General features: G+C 38.0%; 2 protein-coding genes across 3 annotated transcripts in view; one reads left to right on the top strand and one right to left on the bottom strand.

The window, feature by feature from the left end:
• The window catches only part of LOC142352047 (glutamate receptor 3-like), an 80,292-nt gene that overhangs the window by 5,252 nt on the left and 54,899 nt on the right, over positions 1 to 20,141 (top strand). The window lies entirely within an intron of this gene.
• On the bottom strand, positions 8,885 to 18,301 carry LOC142351955 (uncharacterized). 2 transcript variants are annotated; one of them, XM_075404242.1, is made up of 4 exons: positions 18,186 to 18,301; positions 17,816 to 18,031; positions 11,146 to 11,325; positions 8,885 to 9,063 (listed from the first exon to the last, which is right to left on the bottom strand). In XM_075404242.1, the coding sequence occupies exons 1-4, from the start codon at positions 18,219 to 18,221 to the stop codon at positions 8,899 to 8,901; spliced, it is 597 nt and encodes a 198-aa protein (XP_075260357.1). In that variant the 5' UTR covers positions 18,222 to 18,301; the 3' UTR covers positions 8,885 to 8,898. The 2 variants fall into 2 exon arrangements, with proteins under 2 accessions (XP_075260357.1, XP_075260358.1); XM_075404243.1 differs by lacking the exon at positions 18,186 to 18,301 and having other exon boundaries at positions 17,816 to 18,067.

Raw genomic sequence — 20,141 nt, 5'->3', positions numbered from 1 at the left:
CTCTTTGATGATCACATCTCGAACTGCCACCACCTTGCGTGTATTCGCTGCATACAGCAGGTATTTCTTGTCTCCTTCCGTTTAACCCGCAAATTTTTCTTTCGAAGCCTTAGGTTCAAGTTTGCTGACTTGCTCTTCCTCATGAAGACTGTGCGACCAAAATTAGATAATTTTCTAATTCAAAGGTTAGGTTTCATACCTCACATCAGCACTGCTGGGCATTTTTCTTCTTCTTGTCGCACAATCAAGTCCTGATCCTTGTTGCGTGAAGAATTGCTGCTTCCCACATCATCTTGGGAAGACCTTAGTTAATGAGCAACCATCATGCCATCTCCGGCAGTGTCCTGTTGCAACTCTCAGCTAACCAATTCTGTTGTGGCGTCTCTGTTATGGTATTCTCCTGTAGAATGCCTGCATCTAAGCAGTACTTCTTGAACTGCTTTGAGAGAAACTCCTTCGCATTATCTTGTCTCAGCTTCTTGGGCGTCCCCACACTGAGAAAAAACTTCTTCAGGCTGGCCAGTGCTTCACTCTTTGTACGCATTGCATACATCACAGAGTTCCCACTCTGTCTGTGGTGCATTCCTGCCTGACCACATCTGCTAGATTCAAATGAACCAATCGCTCTGTGCCACTTCCTTGCACTGCCTAGTTTCACATTGTTGGAACTCATCTTGATTTCTAGAAAGCTAGAGGGTAAGTGAAACAAATTATTTTCTTGTTTTAATTTTACCCGGGTTCCATTCTGGAGCTTCATGCAGCTATTTTTTTTCTCGAAAGTGAAATTATGTTCCCACTCCGTGCATCTTGAGACTGAAAAGAGGTTTGAAGAATAGTCAGGCACACACAAAACATTTTTGAGTTCGCATTGAAATTCCCCTTTGTTTGAGGGTATGCTGATCCTCACACAGCCTCTGCCCACCTCTCTGGAAGCCTCTCCAATGGTATTTCTAACCACTGGCTGCAGATCTACAGGAGTTTACGAAATTATAATGTACACTATCGGATCTTCAACTTGTTTTTCATGCCTGGAGCTACCTAAAGGAGCTTTGCAGCCCTGAATCAGTACTATTTGCATCATGCATTTTTTGAAGATCATTATCATGTACATGTCACTTCTGGTTATGTTTAGGCTGTATTTTATCAACTTAATGAGTCATATGCATGCACGAGGGTTCTTTTAATTGTAGCTCATAGTTGATCAAAAACAATCATTCTAGACAATTTTGAGAAATATTTCAAATTTCGAATCAAATCTCATTGATTACTATCAATTCACGCTCTGATTAAGCTCTATTCTAATAAATTGGCCGATAATTTTAATAATCGTTTTGAGTTAATTCACTCAAAAAATGTTCCGAAAAATTGCTCTGTGATGCTCTTTTGTCGATCTTAAACATCTTGTGCTCCTTTTTAGAATTTTTCTTATTGATTTTAGCCTTTTATCTCTGCCATCATTAAGATCTGGATTTTTGCAAGAATTTTATTTTATAGAAACAGCGCGTATGACAACTGCAGTTTCCGAGATAAAAATTTATTCCTCTTTTTAAAACGCTTGTCTTAATTTTGAATCACGATGCGGAGCAAACGATAATTTCCTGTTTTTAAGTCTTCGGTAGTTTGTTTGGTGAACCACAGTGGCCTGGGAAAGAGTGACATAAAAGCATGAACTTTTCTGTTGGCGCTTTTGTATAGCGTAATCATTGTCCAAGCTTTTTAGAGTTTAGTTTCTTTTATTAATCTTAAAAATTAGTTTTCATTGATGGGATTTATTTATTTATTACTGAGACCTAACTCAGAGACATATTTGTACTTGCGAGTCGTAACATGCTCAGTTTCAAAACTTCTGATTATCTTCTAAATCCTCGAATGGTTTTGCTGCGAACTTTTGCAGTTAATAACAATTAAAGTTTTTTGGGATAGTTTTTTTGGTCGTAAATGTTGACAACTACTGTGGATAACAAATTTTTGTATGGGAAACACAGATCTTATGGTTATAGTACCATTTGCTCAAAAACATGTAACCTTGACAAATCTGAAGAATTTTTGAGCTTTTTGTTTGATTTTTGTAGCATGGTTATTGTTACTGCTGTCCGTACACTCCCAAAAGTTTTTATATTTTTATTGATTAACATTGACGTTTTCAAGTATATATATTTTTCAAAAAAAAGTGATTTTTTTTACCGCGATACACAGCTTTGTTTGCAAATTCTGTGTAATGGAATGAACTGATAAATCTATCTCTGCTATATCCTACAATCTTTCAAGATTCTGGCATCACCTTTTGCAATCTAGCAAATTGTTTACGAAAAAAATGACCTCAAAAATTACCGGTTGTGACAATATTTATTTCGATACAACCAGTAATATTGAAAAAACTTTGACAAAGACTTTGTACTCATTCATGATTTCCTTTTTCAGTTGCACTCAGTTCCTGCTGGCAATGATTAGCAGTGTATTTTAACCTCATTTGACGCAATGAAATGCAAAATAATTCAAAAACTTTAAACTGATAAATTACGCTGAGAAATTAACCAAACTCACAAAATTTATGATATTAAAAGATAAGTTTTTGGATAAGCATAGCAGAAATTTAGCCCCAATAAATCAATTCGCATTATGACGTTTATTTGACTTGAGATAAATAAAAGGAACAAAATCAGGTCTAGCAATTACATACAAACCATTCATTTTTTTTCAATTTAAATCCTTTGTGATAAGTTTGATAGTGGTTTAGGTCAAATTGTATAATCTATAAACGGCGCAACGTATTCGCCAATATTTTCTAGAGTAAACGGCCGAATAAAAAATATATTTATTCAGTTATAGTTCGATGGTAACAATTTTGCAAGAAATTTGCAAGATAACTTTTTAGCATGAAAGATTTTCATGTGCTCGAAATTTTGTAATTTTTAAAACTAAAGTTCAATTAAAAGAATCTTGCAGCATCTAAAGTCTCAAATGGAATAGTTTTACAGTCTCGTTTAACAGCCTCGTTTACATTAGCATATGTGCCTGAGGGCTAATTTTTTACGAAAAGAATGACTAATATGGTTGATTGCATCCTCTATTTTTTGTGTATTCTTGCATGGTAAAATGTGAAGAAAGAATAGTTTTTGATCTGTCAGCATCCTTTAAAATCTTTATCGACCGTAATATTTTATGACTATTGCTTACCTATCAGATAGAGCCTGAGGATTTTAACATGGACGCGTGTTTGAAACCCAATTGAAACCAGATGATATTAGTATCTTTGTTCCAAAAACGGTCAGTTGGATAACAATCGTGTGCTTGTTGCAGAAATTTTCTGTTTTTTTTTTCATTTTTCGTTTCATCCAATTATTGACAATATTTTCATATAAATTTCTGTAGTCAAAGTCGCTAGAATTCTTAAAGTGACATTGAAATAAGTAGCTGCACAAGAAAAAGAATTGACCTTCTTATTTCTATTACTTAGCTTTATTGAAGATGATTACTTTTCTTTTGACAACCTTACTATGGATGTAGAATTAGAGCGTACAGCTACTTCAGAAAGATAAACAATCGCAAGCTTCAGTTTTGTGAACTCTAAAATGAAAGTTCTTGTTTGTGTGTATTAAGTATTTTAATTTCAAAATCATTAAAATAGTCAAATGAGCATACGCAGACATCAGAATTTGTTCTGGCTGACTTTATTCAAGGAAAAATTTTTCAATGTTGAATATATCATGGTCAGCGTAGTTAATGCGTGATTGAATTGATTTTTTGCTTCGTTGTTCGACAGTCATTTTTATGTTTCAATCTGCTTACATAAAAACTGTAAACAGCAAAGGCATGACAATAATTACACTAAGCGTGAATTTCAATTACTTTAAGTGTGAATTTTAAATACTTTAAGCGTGGAACTAACTAATTACTGTAAAAATTTCTTTGTTCTGAACTTTGCGTACGTTTTCTGCGTTATATGTTTCAAAATCCAACAAAAAGATTAGGTGAAAAAAAGGTGAGCGTTGTTCACAATTGGCAGCTAAGAATACATGTAAAAAGGTTGTTTTTTAATTTCACTTACAATTGAATACAAATTTGCTCGCAAAATGTCGTTTTGAATCGTAATGACGTTTTCTATGTATGTGTTATGGTTTAATAATTGTTAATAATTCTCAATTCATTTTCAGAGCTAAGGTCGTGTCAATTTCTACACATGGCAGTCAAAATGAAGTATGTGTTAAGATTTGGCGAGTCTAAATTTTTTTCCTGGCAAGAAGTGGCCAGTCAGAAATGGATTTTAAAAAAATTTTAAAAAGCTCAAAAAAGTTTTGTATAAAAAATTGAAAAAAAAAGAAAATGGCCGACAGTTCTCGACACACTCCACAAAAGGGGCTAAAATTTATCTCCAATAATGTAGCAGTTCAAGAACTGTCTTGTTGTTCAAAGTTTTTGCTCTAAATTTTTTTTGAAAGACGTTTTTGGGAATCACCTTTCAAATTTTGGATCTTTTGCATTTTGCCCCCCCCGAACGTTATGCACCCCCAGATACAGTACACAATTCATTAATTATAAATAGATTTTGTAAATATATGGCAAGTGCGTCTGGGGTTGCAAATAATATGCCCCACAATACTTGGGATTTGGGCAAAAACAAAAAAGATGCCAAATTTTATCTAAATTACAGATGCATCCCCAATTACAGAGCAGGTCTCATTACCTAGTAAATGATTACAAAAAAAATGTGGCACGTGCGTCAGGGGGTGCAAATAATATGCATCCATGAAGCTGGGGAGGGAGGACGAACGGAAAAAATCCGATAACTTATTGACCTCCGGGCAATACCCATTCATCCTGTTTCTGAGGATGAAAAGTCAGAGGTCTAAAAAAGTTGCTACAATCTTTGTTTGAGAGCAAAAAAAAGGACTACAATTAAGTAAGTATGTATTTCTGCAATTTATGTATTTCAAAAGTTTAATGAAATTTTGCAGTTAAATAAAGTTTTTTGCAGATGCTTATGAAAACGGATCTTGAACTTGCTTTTAATATAAATTGGATATTGAACTATTGCATTAAGATTTAAATAGTGACAACTTTTTTATACGTATTTACAAAGTTTGCATTCAATTATACCAATGGTTATCGAAAAAAATTTCTAGTGATGTTTTGAACTATCATATTAGAGATTAAAGCAAAATGTTTGACTTTACTTTTGTATAAAACCGGCATGCTAGCATGAGGGTGAAGTGACGAAAATTTCAGAACTGTTGCAGCCATAAAACCGCTGATTAGGAAATAACCTGGACCAAATGCCTTGTCAATTTCGGTACTGGTCTTGTCTTAATACAATTCTCCTTTCATTTTCGAAGCTCTAATCGTGTCAATTTTTACACGTGGCAGTCTAAATTCAAATCTGGGCTATGATTTGGCCATTCAGAAACAAATTCTAAAAAATAAAAGAAAAGTACAAAATAGATCCGAAAACGCGGAAAACGGCCAACAATTTCACCAAATTAGGTTCAGACAACTCTTAAGGAAATAATCGAAGAATAGTTCGAAATAGGTTTGGAAAGCGCAAAAATGGCCGGTAAATTGTCAAAAAGCCATAATATCCTCCAAAAAATTAAGATCTTTTCTAAATTATGGCCTTTTTTTATCGTTTTGCTCAATTGCCAGGTTTCAAGAATCATTTCGGCTACAATTCATCACTTGATCAACATTTACGCTATTGTTTCCGATTGAACGCCCGAGAAACATGGAAATCTGTAAAAAGTTTCCTTGATCTATTCCGTTTGTGCCCCCCCCCCCCAGCTTAGTGGGTGCATATTATTTGTGCCCTCCAGACGCACGTGCCATATTTTTACATAATGATTTACTATGTAATGGCACGTGCTCTGTAACTGGGGGGGGGGGGGGCGCATAACATACTGGGGGGACACATACGGAAAAGATCCGGTTTTCTTTATTATTCGTATTCTGCAGGAAATGCCAGAAATATTTTAAGCTCCGAAATCAGCTTCAATTTCGGTCACTTTTGTTAAAATTTGTGCCAGGAATGGGCTGAAAAGGCTAAAAAACGGCTAAAACCTTCCTCTGACCTCTCGGTTAGTCACAACATAGCTGTGGGGGTTCTCGAAACACAAAGGGTCTGAAATTTAATTCCAAAAACGTAGCAGTTTGAAAACAGTTTTTTAATTGACAATTTTCACTCAAAATTTTTTTAAAAGACATTTTGACATTTTTGGGAATCGATTTTCAAAGTTTGGATCTTTTGCGTTTTTGAACCCCCAAGAACGTTATGCACCCCCAGATACAGTGCAAATGTCATTACTAATAAATTCATTGTGTAAAAATATGGCACGTGCATCTGGGGTTGCAAATAATATGCCCCACTAAGCTTGGGGGAGGGGCACAACAGAAAAAGATGCCTAATTTTATCCAGGTCGTGTCAAAGGCTCGTCACATTTGCAACTAGACTTGCACAGTAATTAAAAACATACATATAACCAACTAACGTCGTTCGATTTGCTCTCAAGCGAGTAGTAGGCTTCAATAAATTTATCATATCTAAGGTAGTGCTACGGGGGGGGGGGGGGTAGTACTACGGGGGTTTTTTCGCCAACTGGTACATAACCACTCTCGAAAGGAAACTAAAAATAAGAATTAGTAAGTCATATAGCTCTAAAAGAAATTGGATCTTTTCTGTAGGTGCCCCCGTTATGTTATGCACCCCTCAATTACAGAGCACTTGTCATTACATAGTAATCCGGGCGATACCCATTTATCCTGTTTCTGAGGATGAAAATCACAGGACTAATATAATTGCTACAATCTTTGTTTTAGAGCAAATATTAAGACTTGTATTTAGAATTTTATTTATACTGATATTATTGACTTGGAGTTTGGTCGGGGAAGAGAACGATAAAACCTCATCTTTTATTGCCCGACCCAAACCGTAGTAACTTGTTGCTCTTTTTTCTGTTAATTTACAAAATTTTAGTGCAGTTTTGCGCTTTTTTCAATCACTGGAAGATAAAATGTTTTCGAGAAAAAAATGTGTGAGTACGAGAATCATAAAGAAAAGAAAAACTGTTAATAGGATATATGCGAGAAGGTGGCGGTCAAGCAAACCGTTAGGCAAGCAAGCCGAATTTTGAAAATGAAGTCAAGTAAGCCGAAAAATTTTCGGATACCCGTATTTTAAGTTGCCCCTGGCGGGCCGGTGGGCGCGCATCGCGCGCGTCGCGGCTTCGCCGCGATAACCGGCCCGCTATTTCCGGATTACATCCCACAGCGGATGAGAGGCATGGCCATGGACAGCGGTCTTCTGAGGCCCGTACCCACTAGATGTCTAAAAATTGACGCATTTTTGTTTCTTTGTTGCATTGGAATACATTATGCACTATAATACTACGCGCAGTATTGATTGTAACGGCTGACAATGTATTATTTCTGATAGATTACATAACTATTACATAACTTTCGGCTTACTTTTCTGTCGGCTTGCTTGCCTATCGGCTTACTTTGCATTCGCCATGCGAGAAAGCATGCTTGATCATGGTGACCACTGCTTTTCACTTATTTCACCCACAACTATTTCAGACCCATATATGACAGACCAATAGACTTTCACCAGTTGACCCAGATTATTTCTTGTTTAATACCATTTTTGGGCAAATTTTGAGGTTCAACAGGCGTCGATGGGGGTCCTGTTCTTCTCATTTTGGGTCGAACCATCGTAAACCCCGACATTCATCTTTCGAGCTATGGTAGCAAATATAACCGAAATTGTATGCACATCACGAAGCTTTCCCAGGATGAAGTCCGCGACCCAAGACAGGTATTGGCCAGACCGACCATACCCAAAACAGGCATTGGCCAGACCGACAATACCCAAAGATAGGTATTGGCCAGACCGAGCAGACTTTGGCCACCATTGGCCAGACTGAACAGACTTTGGACACCATTGGCCAGACTGACCAGACATTGTACAGACCATTGGGCAGACTGAACAGACCTTAGGCCAGACCGTGGTCCAGACCATCGGCCAGACCGTTGTCCAGACCAATGGCCAGACCGAACAGACCTTAGGCCAGACCATTGTCCAGACCGTAGGCCAGACCATCCGCCAGACCGTTGTCCAGACCATTGGCCACACTGAACAGATCCTAGGCCAGACTATTAGCCAGACTCATTTAAACGTGTATAAACATCAACTAAAATTTATAATTTATTCGTTTCATTTTTTTGAATGACAAATGAACATGAGATTTTAAAAAGAAATTATTGAAAAAAAACCGTCGATTTAGAGACAAATGCAAATTTCAAAAGATGGTTAATGAAGTATTCTAATCATCTAGAAGTAGATGTCTTTTACCATTTATGGGCTGCTATTTTGAAAAACGGTCAATACAGCACGCATTTATACAATTTGGCTCTTATTTGGCTGGACCTCTAGGCCTTGAAATTAGGTAATGGCCAGACCGAACAGACCGAAATATGGGTATTGGCCAGACCGAACAGACCGAAATATGGGTATTGGCCAGACCGAACAGACCAAAATATGGGTATTGGCCAGACCGAACAGACCAAAATTTGGGTAATGGCCAGACCGAACAGGCCGAAATTTGGGTATTGGCCAGACCGAACAGACCGAAATATGGGTTTTGGCCAGACCGAACAGACCGAAATATGGGTATTGGCCAGACCGAACAGACCTAAATATGGGTATTCGCCAGACCGAACAGACTAAAATTGCCATTGGCCAGACGGAAGGCGCGACCCAAATTTTTTCCAGACCATTGTGGACGGTCAAACCGGACCCCCCTGTCCACGACCCAAGTCGGTCTGGCCAATACCTGTCTTGGGTCGCGGACTTTACATGCTCAATATCTTGCTACGGTATTCGTCATTAATTTGATAATATATTATAAATTATTTTAAAGTATTCTTTCCAAAATTGTCAATACAAAAATCAAACTTAAAATAGATATTTACAAACATTACAGAGTGCCATAATGTCTTGCAGAAATTACTGAATAAAGTGCGATTAGCTGAGTTCGATTCGGGACTGCTGTAATCTCCATCCATCTTGCATTCCTAAAATAAAAAATTTTAAACTTGTGTCTTTATGAAACTTTTGATGTTTAGCCCGGTAGATTATATAATCATAAATAATTTTTTTACAGAAACTTTTGGGGGTCTGTCGTTGGTTGGCCGTATTATCTGACAATCGGAGTTATTTTTCGGAGGGCTCTAGTCGAGACAGGATGTTAGTTCCATGGTGTTGCCAGGAAGGCAAGATAGACAACCACTCTCAAACTTTTCTTACCCTCTCTTCTATCAAAATCTCAGCTATGGAGTGTAGCTGAAGTAGTAGTAGTAGTAGCGGCACTATTAGTAATACTTAGACAGAGCATTTCATATGTACATTAGTCGTGATAGCCTATTTAAAAGATTGGTTTCCAGAAAAGTTACTCAATACTAGTTTTTTTCTACTTTATGTTGCATACGGCAAGGGTATATAGACCAGTAGGCACCAAAAAACTTGATAACGAGACATCCAGAGACTTCCAGCTTGGGGTCTAATATGCTTTATAAAATTTTCTGTATTGTAAAAAGATTTTTTACTGACTTCAGTCACACTGAAATGTAAAGAGGATTCAAATACAATTAAAATCGAATACAAATAGCAAATTGAGTTGAGCCACACAATTTCTTGAGCTAGATTGTTTTTTTTTCGACGTGATGTACTTTTAAACTTTTTTGAGTTGATTCATTTGAATTAAAATTTTGTCTGCTTTCCTACGTTTCTTCTCATAAGACATAGGAATAAGACAGGAAAAATGTTCTTTGATACAAAACTAGGATAGGAATGGACTTCAGGGGCTTTTTAGGCGCTTGTTTGCTTAGGAGAGGTTAACGAGTGACAAGAATCTTCAAAAGCTGTTTTTAATCTTGCAAAATCTTGCAAGAAGATTGCAAGACTTTGCAAGAAACTCTAGCAAGATTGTGCATAATCTTGCAAGATCTTGCAAGCTTCTTGCAAGATTAACATCCTGAATCGATTAGGGGACTATTAATAATCTACAACAGACCGCTGCAGTCAATGTCAAACGTTATTATCAAGATTTCTGCCTCAATGACTTTTGCCCGCATAGTTTGAACAGGTTTTATTACGAGTCCATAAAAAGAAGAGTCCAAATTGGTCCTCTTGCAATGAACCATCGATAAGTGTGCAGCAAACTGGAGTCTTTTTAAAGTGTTGGCTGCTACTCTGTAACCACAATCTTTAAATCGCCCACAGCATGTGAGGGCGAAGTTAGAGACGAAGGACATGAAACGACAATCCCCAAATTCACATTCAAACTTTTGAATATTTTCATTTGAAAACTGCATTAAGAAACTGAAGAAGGTGTGTTATACAGTTTTAAAATATTATACAGTTTATAATAATTATACAGTTTTATAATGAAATTGTTATTGGAAATCTACTTCCTATTAGGCTAAAGGTGATAGGGTAGATTGTCCTCATACGTATGTTGAAACAAGTTGGCCTGTCACAAAGTTTTTGAAATTGAAATAACCGTCAAACAACTTTCTTGCCAGTTAATAATTTTATTTTGCAAAAAGAAATTAGGGAAACAGAAAATGTTAAAAAAATTTTCTCTTCACAAAAATTCGAAAATCACAGACGAAGATAATTTTATGAGGTTATTAAAAATAATTTTTTTTTGTTATCCAACGGCCATAGTTTGGTTCTCACTCTGAACATAAATATATTCACACAATGAGCGCACATGTATTCTAAATAACATGAAAATAACCAAAACTCTGAGAAAGTATTTTTTTCAGTTATCCGAAAACCCTGAAAGAAAGTATCTGGTTACACTACTGTTGTTCATATTAAAATACGATTTATCATGTAACAACAGGCAATTTTTCGTGTGTCACTTTTTCTCCCAAAAAAAGCTTGTGGTAAGACACGATTTTTTTAAAATTCACTTCGAGAGAAAAAATGTAGAGCGCTTTTATTATGTTTGCGATCGACAAGATAATCATTAATATTAACCAGCAATCTTTCTATGTGAGTTATATTAAAAAACACAGCTGAAAGTGAACGAAAACGATAAAAGTAGGTCATCATGAGCTAAAAACGTGATCAATGTACTGTAAACTAACTTTGTTTGTTGCTTTTTGTCCCAATTCGTATGAACAGAAACTGCCAATCATAGTTTTTTCGTCGAAAATGTCTTCCGAATACTCGTGAAAACATTCACTCAATATCCGCAAATAGCATTTGTAACCTCTATCACTGTTGTTGTTCATTGATTTCGTATTTAGCCTAACACATTCCATCACCTAATCAGTTTGGTTTAAATTTCCCTACCAGCTGGGTTTCTAGCCGCAATAATTTATATTTTGCCTACATTTAAATTGGCCCATATAATAATAATTTTTTAATATTCTCATTGACAAAGTAAAAACGCTCAAACAGCGTTTTGCATGGTAAACTGTGTGTTTAGAGAAGTTTTTCAGTAACTTTCATGAATCAATGTAGAATTGATAGAATTTTAATTGCAAAAAATTCAAGAAATTTTAAAATAACCGACTACCGTCAGGCGAATTGCTCTCAAACGACCGGCGAGAGTAGCCAGCTGGGGCTTGGATGCTAGCATAACGATGGTGGTGACCGGTATGAGTGTGTGTGTGTGTGTGTGTGTGTGTGTGTGTGTGCGTGTGTGTGTGTGTGTGTGTGTGTGTGTGTGTGTGTGTGTGTGTGTGTGTGTGTGTGTGTGTGTGTGTGTGAAAGTTTAACTTACAAGTTTAGAAAGACAAAAGCAAATTGACTTTAATCAGAGAATTTATATAAATGAATCCTTAAGAAAAGGTGCTTAGAATCAATAATCGGTTCAAATTGGTGACTCTAGATAACTAATATTAGAGTGAGATTATTGGATGTAAAATCTTCCCAGCATTTACTGAATGATTATGATACCACCGGAAATGTGAAAGAATTCTTAGAAAAGTGTAACTGTATACATTCTATGGTACCCCCTGCGACTGATTTCTGAGAAATTTGCAGAAGCAAACCATATTGGGTAACCCCTGCGACCCCCACTCTAAATCATGGTGCTAAGATTAGTTTTGTATCATGACTTTCTCGCACTAATAATGGGTATATATACAGCTGATTTTCGAGCCTTTCCTTATCCCCAAAATCAAATCACCATCTTGATCTAATAATCAGATCTCTCCTGTAAACCTCTAAACTCTACTGTAAAATATCATTCTTGTTATTCTCTCATTTTGAGAAATTAATTTTTCTACATAGTTAAAAACGCTTTTAATCCGCTTGCGAAAACCCATAACCCAACAGGTTATGGGCCCAGCAATTTTCTAAGTAATGAAATTGATTTCTAAAACAAAACTAATTTGTTGTTGACAGTCATAATCATTTTATGCTTAGTACTTTTTCCTTTCACAACTGTTTGGCCTGCTCAAACTACGATAGATCAACAGACAGTGAAACTGCTGACCTACACAGGAAAGGCACAAGACTTTCCAGTCCGGAACACAAGATTTGTGGCAATGATGCAGACGAAGGGACTCTACAAATCACTACTTGGGACAGAGGAGCAACCCAATGAGCCTGCACCACTAGCCAATGGGGCCAGCAATGATGAAAATAAGAACCACAAGGTTCTGACGGATGAATATGAGAAGGAAGTTGTAGACATCAAGGAGAAACGGAACAATGTGGGGTGCCATCTGGCACTGACTCTAGATGCAACGACCCTCATGCTGATGAGACATGACTATGTGGGAGATGACGGCATCGGAGATGGAGCAAAGGCTTGTAGGCTTTTGCAAGAGAGATTTCAGAGTGTGGAGATGCCAACAGTGGTGACTTTGTTGGCACAGCTTGCTCGACTGCAGCTCGAGGATGCTGAGAATTTGTATAGTTCCTTCATCAGACGACAGGAGTTGCTCACAAGGCTACAAGAAGCAGGTGAAGCAGTCTCAGGGACCCTCTTCAAAGCCTTGGTCCTCAATGGTCTGCCAATTAGGTATGAAAGTTTTTTTATACAGGAAAGCTTTAACCCGGCAACGAACTTCACAGAGTTGAGGAAAAGGCTGCAGAACTTCCATGATAGCACAGCACAGAGGCACAATGGACAAAGTGGTTCAGTGGCACTGGCAGTGAAGCGTGACTTCAAGAAGGGGCCCAGGAAAGGAAACTGCTTTGTGTGTGGGATCCCTGGACACTTTGCAAAGGACTGCAGGAGGAAAGAGACAGCACAATGCAGCAAGTGTGGTAAGAAAGGTCACCTAGACAGGGCATGCAAGAGACAAAGAGATAGAGGCAAACATGAGTCAAGGGCAATGGGTCCAACATTGGCTTCACCAGACGAGGAATACGGGGCAGCTCTTACCCAGTGGAAGACAGCAGGCATGCTAGTGGATAGTGGTTGTACAGATCACATAGTGACGAACATCGATGAGTTCCTGGACTTTGTGCCCATTCAGTCAGTGGTCAAAAATCCCAACGGAGAGGCTTCCAGAGTGGCGGGCAGGGGCTGTGTGAGGATCAGCATACCCTCAAACAAAGGGGAATTCCAATGCGAACTCCAAAATGTTTTGTGTGTGCCGGACTATTCTTCAAACTTCTTATCAGTCTCAAGATGCACGGAGTGGGGACATAGCTTCACTTTCGAGAAAGGAAAAAGCTGCATCAAACTGCATCAAAGGAAATAGCTGCATGGACGCCCAAGAAGCTGAGACAAGACAATGCGAAGGAGTTTCTCTCAGAGCAGTTCAAGATGTACTGTTTAGATGCAGGCATTCTACAGGAGAATACCATAACAGAGACGCCACAACACAATTGGTTAGCTGAGAGTTGCAACAGGACACTGCTGGAGATGGCAAGATGTTTGTTCATTGACTCGGGTCTTCCCAAGATGATGTGGGGATTGGCAATTCTCCATGCAACAAGGATCAGGAACTTGGTTGTGAGACAAGGAGAATAAAAATGCCCAGCAGAGCTGATGCGAGGTATAAAACCTAAGCTTTCAATTAGTAAACTATCTATTTTTTGTTGCACAGTCTTCATGAGGAATCGGGACAGAGATGTCAGCAAACTTGAACCCAAGGCACTGGAAGGAAACTTTGTGGGTTACACTGAAGGAGACAACTATACCTGGGGTACGTACCCAACGCACGCAAGGTTGTGGCAGTTCGAGATGTGATCATCAAGGAGTCCGAAGTGGGCTCAATCCATGACAACAGAGACGCCCGACCTACTAGATGAGGGGTCACAGCAACTGGGAATATGGCATTCAGATGATGGTCATCAAGACGATGGCAACAAAGAGGAGCATGGCACATCTACTGCAATAAAGGAGGAGTGGCATGACGCAGAGAGCGTGAACACTCAATAAACGATACTGAGATCAGATGCCTCAGATGTTGAAGAAGCGGCACTGGATGAAGAATCTATTGCAACAAAAGGGTGTCTCAGAGACTCGGAGTCACTGGAAGACAGTGAAACGGAAAAATTCTCACAGAAAGTTGGCTTCTTTGGAGAGGCACTGGAGCAAGCGGACAGGGCAGAGCCCAGACGAGGGACACGAGCAACAAATATTCCGCAATTTTTTGGAGAAGTCAGGACCCATCTTGATGTGACTGAGGGTGAATATGTGGAACCCAAGACATTCTACGAAGCCAAGCATGGTGACGATTGGGACCAATAACACCGGGCAATGAAGGACAAGGTCATGGCACTCCAAGACAACGAGACTTGGAACCTAGTGAGACCACCCACAGACAGGGACGTCATACCGGGCAAATGGGTCTACAAAGTGAAATTGGGACCCAGTTGTCAAGTGGACAAATAAAAAGCACGCTATGTGGCAAAAAGTTTCAAACAGGTGGAAGGATTGGTCTACATTGAGACTTTTGTGCCTACTTGTAAGCCAGAGACATTCAGGATTCTACTTCAACTATCATCGAAGCAGGGCTATGTGATGCAACAGTTTGACGTCAAGACGGCTTTCCTGCACTCAGCAATAGAGGAAGAAGTGTATCTGGAACAGCCACAGGAGTTTGTAAAACAAGGATCAGATGGGGAGAAGTTGGTATGCCGACTGAATAAATCAATTTATGGTTTGAAACAGGCAGCTAACAACTGGTATAAAGAACCAGCAAACTTCCTACTGAGACAGGGGTTCACCAGAAGCAGGAATGACCATTGCTTGTTCGCAAGAGCAGAGACAGAGGGTCACAATTTCATCTTGGTCTGGGTTGACGACATCATAGTGGCATCAAGAAGCAAGACAGTAATCTCCGATGTCAAAAAGGCACTCGAAGCAACATTTCACTTGGGAGACAGAGGGCGATTACACTGATTTCTGAGTCTAAGAATCAGACGAGAAGAGGGCAAAGTCACAATTGACCAAGAACGCTACATAGAAACGATGCTTGAGCGGTTTCAAATGGATCAATGCAAACCATCAAGAACTCCAGCTGATTTGAATTTGAAACTTCAGACAGCACAGAACACAGACGAAGAAGTGGACCAGAGCATCTACAGAAGCTTGGTTGGATCACTTCTGTATCTGGCCAATCAGACGAGGCCAGACATCATGTTCACAGTCAACATTCTGTCCAGACACATGAATGCACCCACCAATCAACACTGGGTATGCGGAAAACAATTTTTGCGATATCTTCAAGGTTCAAAATGTTTAAAACTTACTTACACAAAAGAAGCTAGTTATGATTTAGTGGGGGAAAGTGATGCAGACTGGTCCGGTGACGTGAACGACAGAAAATCAACGACGGGCTACTACTTCCCGGGCAATGATAAAAATGCTTTTATTCCGCTTGCGAAAACCCATAACCCAACAGATTTTAATGAGATACGTACTTTTGAGTGCAACAGAATGTCATTTTTGTGATCACGCCGGAAGGGAAGCAAGAGTAATACTATCTCATTAGATAAAGCGCTGATTTCTGCTTTAAATAATTGATATGGCACATTAATCTGGTCAGCCATATCGGGTACACTGTTTGCGAACTCAATATTATAAAACCCACCTTGAGGAAGATTTACAATTTTCTGTGACCCAATCACGGTCGCCTGCTGCAATTCTGCCAAAATTCCCTAATCCTCAAAGAACAAGCTATATCAGCCAGTTTGTTTCGTAAAACGATGGTCTTTTTTAAAGTCTTATTTTGCTCCAAAACAAATTGAAAACAATTTTATGTGTGTTTGTAATGATGAAAATGATTTTTCTGACTTTTTAAGATAAAATCTGGAATTGTATTCTGGATTTTCAAAAAAATATGATTTTGAGTTGGGCTCTATCTCACAGAAATAATCGAATCATTACTGAAGTTCCCTGAAATATTTATGATACAATTCTGAAAGTTAAGGCTACTCTGAAAACGTTCTGTATCAGTTCTGCAGCTGACTGAAAGTTAGGTAAATACGGACCTGCCATTTTTTAACTTGATTTTTACTATGCAATGACATCTGGGATCTATTCTGTTTCGGCCCCCAGTGCTTTTTATGACCCCAGTTACAAATTTAGCACGTTACTAAGTAAGAAAATAGCACGTGCGCCTGGGGTTCATAAAAATTTATGCTCACTAAGCTGGGGGGGAACAGAATAGATCCGGCATCTGAGTTGTAATTGACAGGCGGGGTTCTGCTCAAAATTTAGGTCTGACCTGTCTCTCCATTTCAGTGGTCATCTAAAATTTAATTTACGCACCGGTCGCACGTGCTATTTTTCCAAAGTTACGTGCTATGACAACACAATTTGCAAATGAGGGTCGGAACAGGGCAGAATACAGATCCAATTTCATACAAACTCTGTATCAAGTCTGCCTGCCGTCAAAAGCAGATGTGATCATATCTATAATTCGACAAAAATTGGCGTAGCAGAAAACGAATTTTTTCGTTTTGTGCCCCCCAGTACGTTTTGCCCCCCCCCCGTTACAGAGCACGTGGTATTACATAGTAAATCATTATGTAAAAATATGCCACGTGCGTCCAGGGGTGCAAATAATTTGCTCCCACAAAGCTGGGGGGCACAAACGGAAAAGATCCGTGCTTTTTATGACCACCAGTTACAAATTTAGCACGTTACTAAGTAAGAAAATAGCACGTGCGCCTGGGGGTCATAAAAAATTTATGCTCACTAAGCTGGGGGGGGGACAGAATAGATCCGGCATCTGAGTTTTAATTGACAGGCGGGGTTCTGCTCACAATTTAGGTCTGACCTGTCTCTCCATTTCAGTGGTCATCTAAAATTTAATTTACGCACCGGTCGCACGTGCTATTTTTCCAAAGTTACGTGCTATGACAACACAATTTGCAAATGAGGGTCGGAAGAGGGCAGAATACAGATCCAATTTCATACAAACTCTGTATGCATATAAAATGAAACAGTCGGTATGTTCGTCATGTTCGTCTGCCTGTCGTCAAAAGCAGATGTGATCATATCTATATTTCGACAAAAATTGGCGTAGCAGAAAACGAATCTTTTCGTTCTGTGCCCCCAGTACGTTTTGCGCCCCCCTAGTGCACGTGGTATTACATAGTAAATCATTATGTAAAAATATGCCACGTGCGTCCAGGGGTGCAAATAATTTGCGCCCACTAAGCTGGGGGCACAAGCGGAAAGATCCCAGAAAACACACATACAAAGTTTTCAGAGACAACGTGGTTTCATGCTAGACTGAGATTTTGGAAAAAAAACATTCTCTGCAAACCTGAAACGTTCAGGTAGTTTTGCTTTACCATAACGAGCCATCATTATCAGAAAAAAGTTTCCAAGCTAACCTGTTTTGCCTTCTTGCCAACTAGTTCTCCGTCCCCACACTCGATTGCGTATTTAGAGAGCTCTTGCACAAGAGGGTCAGACACTGTAGAGTTCCCATTGCGAAACAAGAAGCCTTTTTCTGCTCCCATTTTTCGGCTCATGACATTAACAGTATCAGAGGTAGAAACGCTGTTTGCAAAATAAGACGACCACAGGAGAAACGTACTCAAAGTCCTCGAATGTCTGGATCTTTTCCATTAGACCCCCCCCCCCTCACGTGAGATTATAGACCCCCGATATGACATATTTCTCCCCATCATTAAATTACAAAGCTACTTGGTACCTCAATTTCCAATCCCACTAGTCGGGTTGGTGAAATGGAAAATCCCTTAATTTGTATTCATAAAAAGTGTGATATTTATGCATGACAGATAAACTGGGTCTTTTAATTTTTAGACCACCTGCAAACAAGATTTTGTGGTATACAAAAAAATTAGTACATATCATTAATGACATAAATAAAAGAGTGGAGCCCTCCAGTTAGAGAACTTTCAGAAGATATACAAGTGATAGAACATTGTTGCATCGCAAATTGATTAAATAAGTGTCTAGTTTTGTTTTGCTGAATCCTAAGTTTTCATTAAAAACTGCAACATAATCCGGAAATTTGTGACAAACAAAAAATTAATTCTTTAGGGTTGTGCGGTTAAATCGTTGTACGTTTCCTCGATCTGGAAAAACTTTTAAACAGAGAAGACACAATTGTTATCAAAAACAAAACAAAAACCTGAGTGTTTGTTTTTGAGAAGCCAATTTATACTTGAATTTAATTAAATCGATTTTAAAAAATCCCATTCCGTCACAAAAAGTCTTTTTGCGACACAGTTTGTTAGCGCGAAAATTTTTTCAACAAAGAGGCACTTCGTGATGGCTCGTCGGGCTTTTTGATTATTGGCTCATCATACTTTAAAATGCCACTTGAATAATTTTGGGCTCAAAGCTCAACCTTGTCTAATTTCCATTCTGCCTCATTTAAAAATCACTTCGTACTTGCAACTTTACTCAGTTGGGAAAATCAATTCAAAGGACCTAGCATGAGGCGTTTTTCAGTGCCTCAAAAACACATACACCCTATTTTTTTTATCGTAGAACAATGTTTCCTGTGTCTAAAATTTTGCGAAAGAACATGTAAATGCACTCAAATGCTCTTAGTTTTATATTTAATTTTTCATACGTTCTTATGGTGCTCACATTTTATGAAAAAAAATGTGAGAACTTTGTGCAAGCCTCACATTTTATGCTAAGTTAGTTTTTGTCTTCTTTGAGCCACACCAGAATAACATATGGTGTAAATCAATGTTCTCACTGTGTCAGGAATTTCACTACAAAGTCATATTTCCAAAATTTTGCTTTTTTAGATAAAATATTTCATAAATTCATTGTTGAGAGAAAAAAATTTAGACAAAATTTCTGTAAATTTTTTCTACAATCTGCTGATTTGATCAATTTTTTGGTTTCATTACTCATTTCTCCCTTTCTATTGCAAAGAATTTGAGCCCCCGAAAATCAGAGAGAAAAGAAAATCATTTGCAATCCGATTTGAAAGTTGATGTTTTTTTCAAGATTTTCTGAGAAAATTAATATGAATTATCAAAAAACTAATAACAAACTATAAAAAAACTAAACGTCTGAGTACTTTCAATAGGCAAACATAATTTTAGAAAACATTTGTTCCATTATTATTCTGACGGGATTCTCAACAAAAAATCTTGGTTGCATATTTGACGCAAACTAGATTTTTGGAAGAAAAAAAAACAAAAATACGCATTTTTAATATTTTTTCAATTTAATCAGACCTTCTTTAAACTAATTTCGTTCTTTGTCAAAAACCTACTAACTATGAATGGCGTCAATAATGAGTTAGCTTTTACTAACCTCTTACTTTTGATAATGAAGTTATTTGTATCAATATTAAACGTTGTTTTCTTAAAGTTCTGCTCATACATTTCGACGTAAAAATTTGTATATGATTTTATATGAACCATGCAGCAGTACATGTAGATATCGAAAAATATGGACACTTAATTTGTCAAAAGCTGCTTTGGAATTGAGAAAGAACACCGATTTTTGCTAGAATTTGTGTTCACGTTCAATATTTGAACCAGTGTTTTCAACGGTTTCGGTTATCACTGTCTTTGAGACTGTTTTTATCAGACTAGTAGCAAAAAATTGAAATTTGTCGTTTTTTGATTGCAAATAAGCTGATCGGTACAATAAATTTGTGTAATCTTTTTTAATTTCTCGCCGTTTACTTTTGGAGAAAAATTACTCTTTTATACTCCGATT

This window comes from Convolutriloba macropyga, chromosome 13, assembly GCF_964194025.1.
Source record: "Convolutriloba macropyga chromosome 13, txConMacr16.3, whole genome shotgun sequence".
Classification (NCBI taxonomy): Eukaryota; Metazoa; Xenacoelomorpha; order Acoela; family Convolutidae; genus Convolutriloba; species Convolutriloba macropyga.
Note: the sequence above shows the minus strand (reverse complement) of the source record. Positions and strands in the feature narration are given on the sequence as shown.

What these genes read in the sequence shown, in the direction of transcription:
- LOC142351955 (XM_075404242.1), bottom strand. Translation starts at nt 18,221, where the DNA reads ATGCATAAATATCACACTTTTTATGAATACAAATTA. An exon ending in CTTTTTATGAATACAAATTA is followed by an intron (nt 18,032 to 18,185) that starts AGGGATTTTCCA and finishes TCCAGACATTCG; the next exon opens with AGGACTTTGAGTACGTTTCT. An exon ending in TTGGCAAGAAGGCAAAACAG is followed by an intron (nt 11,326 to 17,815) that starts GTTAGCTTGGAA and finishes CAAACTGATTAG; the next exon opens with GTGATGGAATGTGTTAGGCT.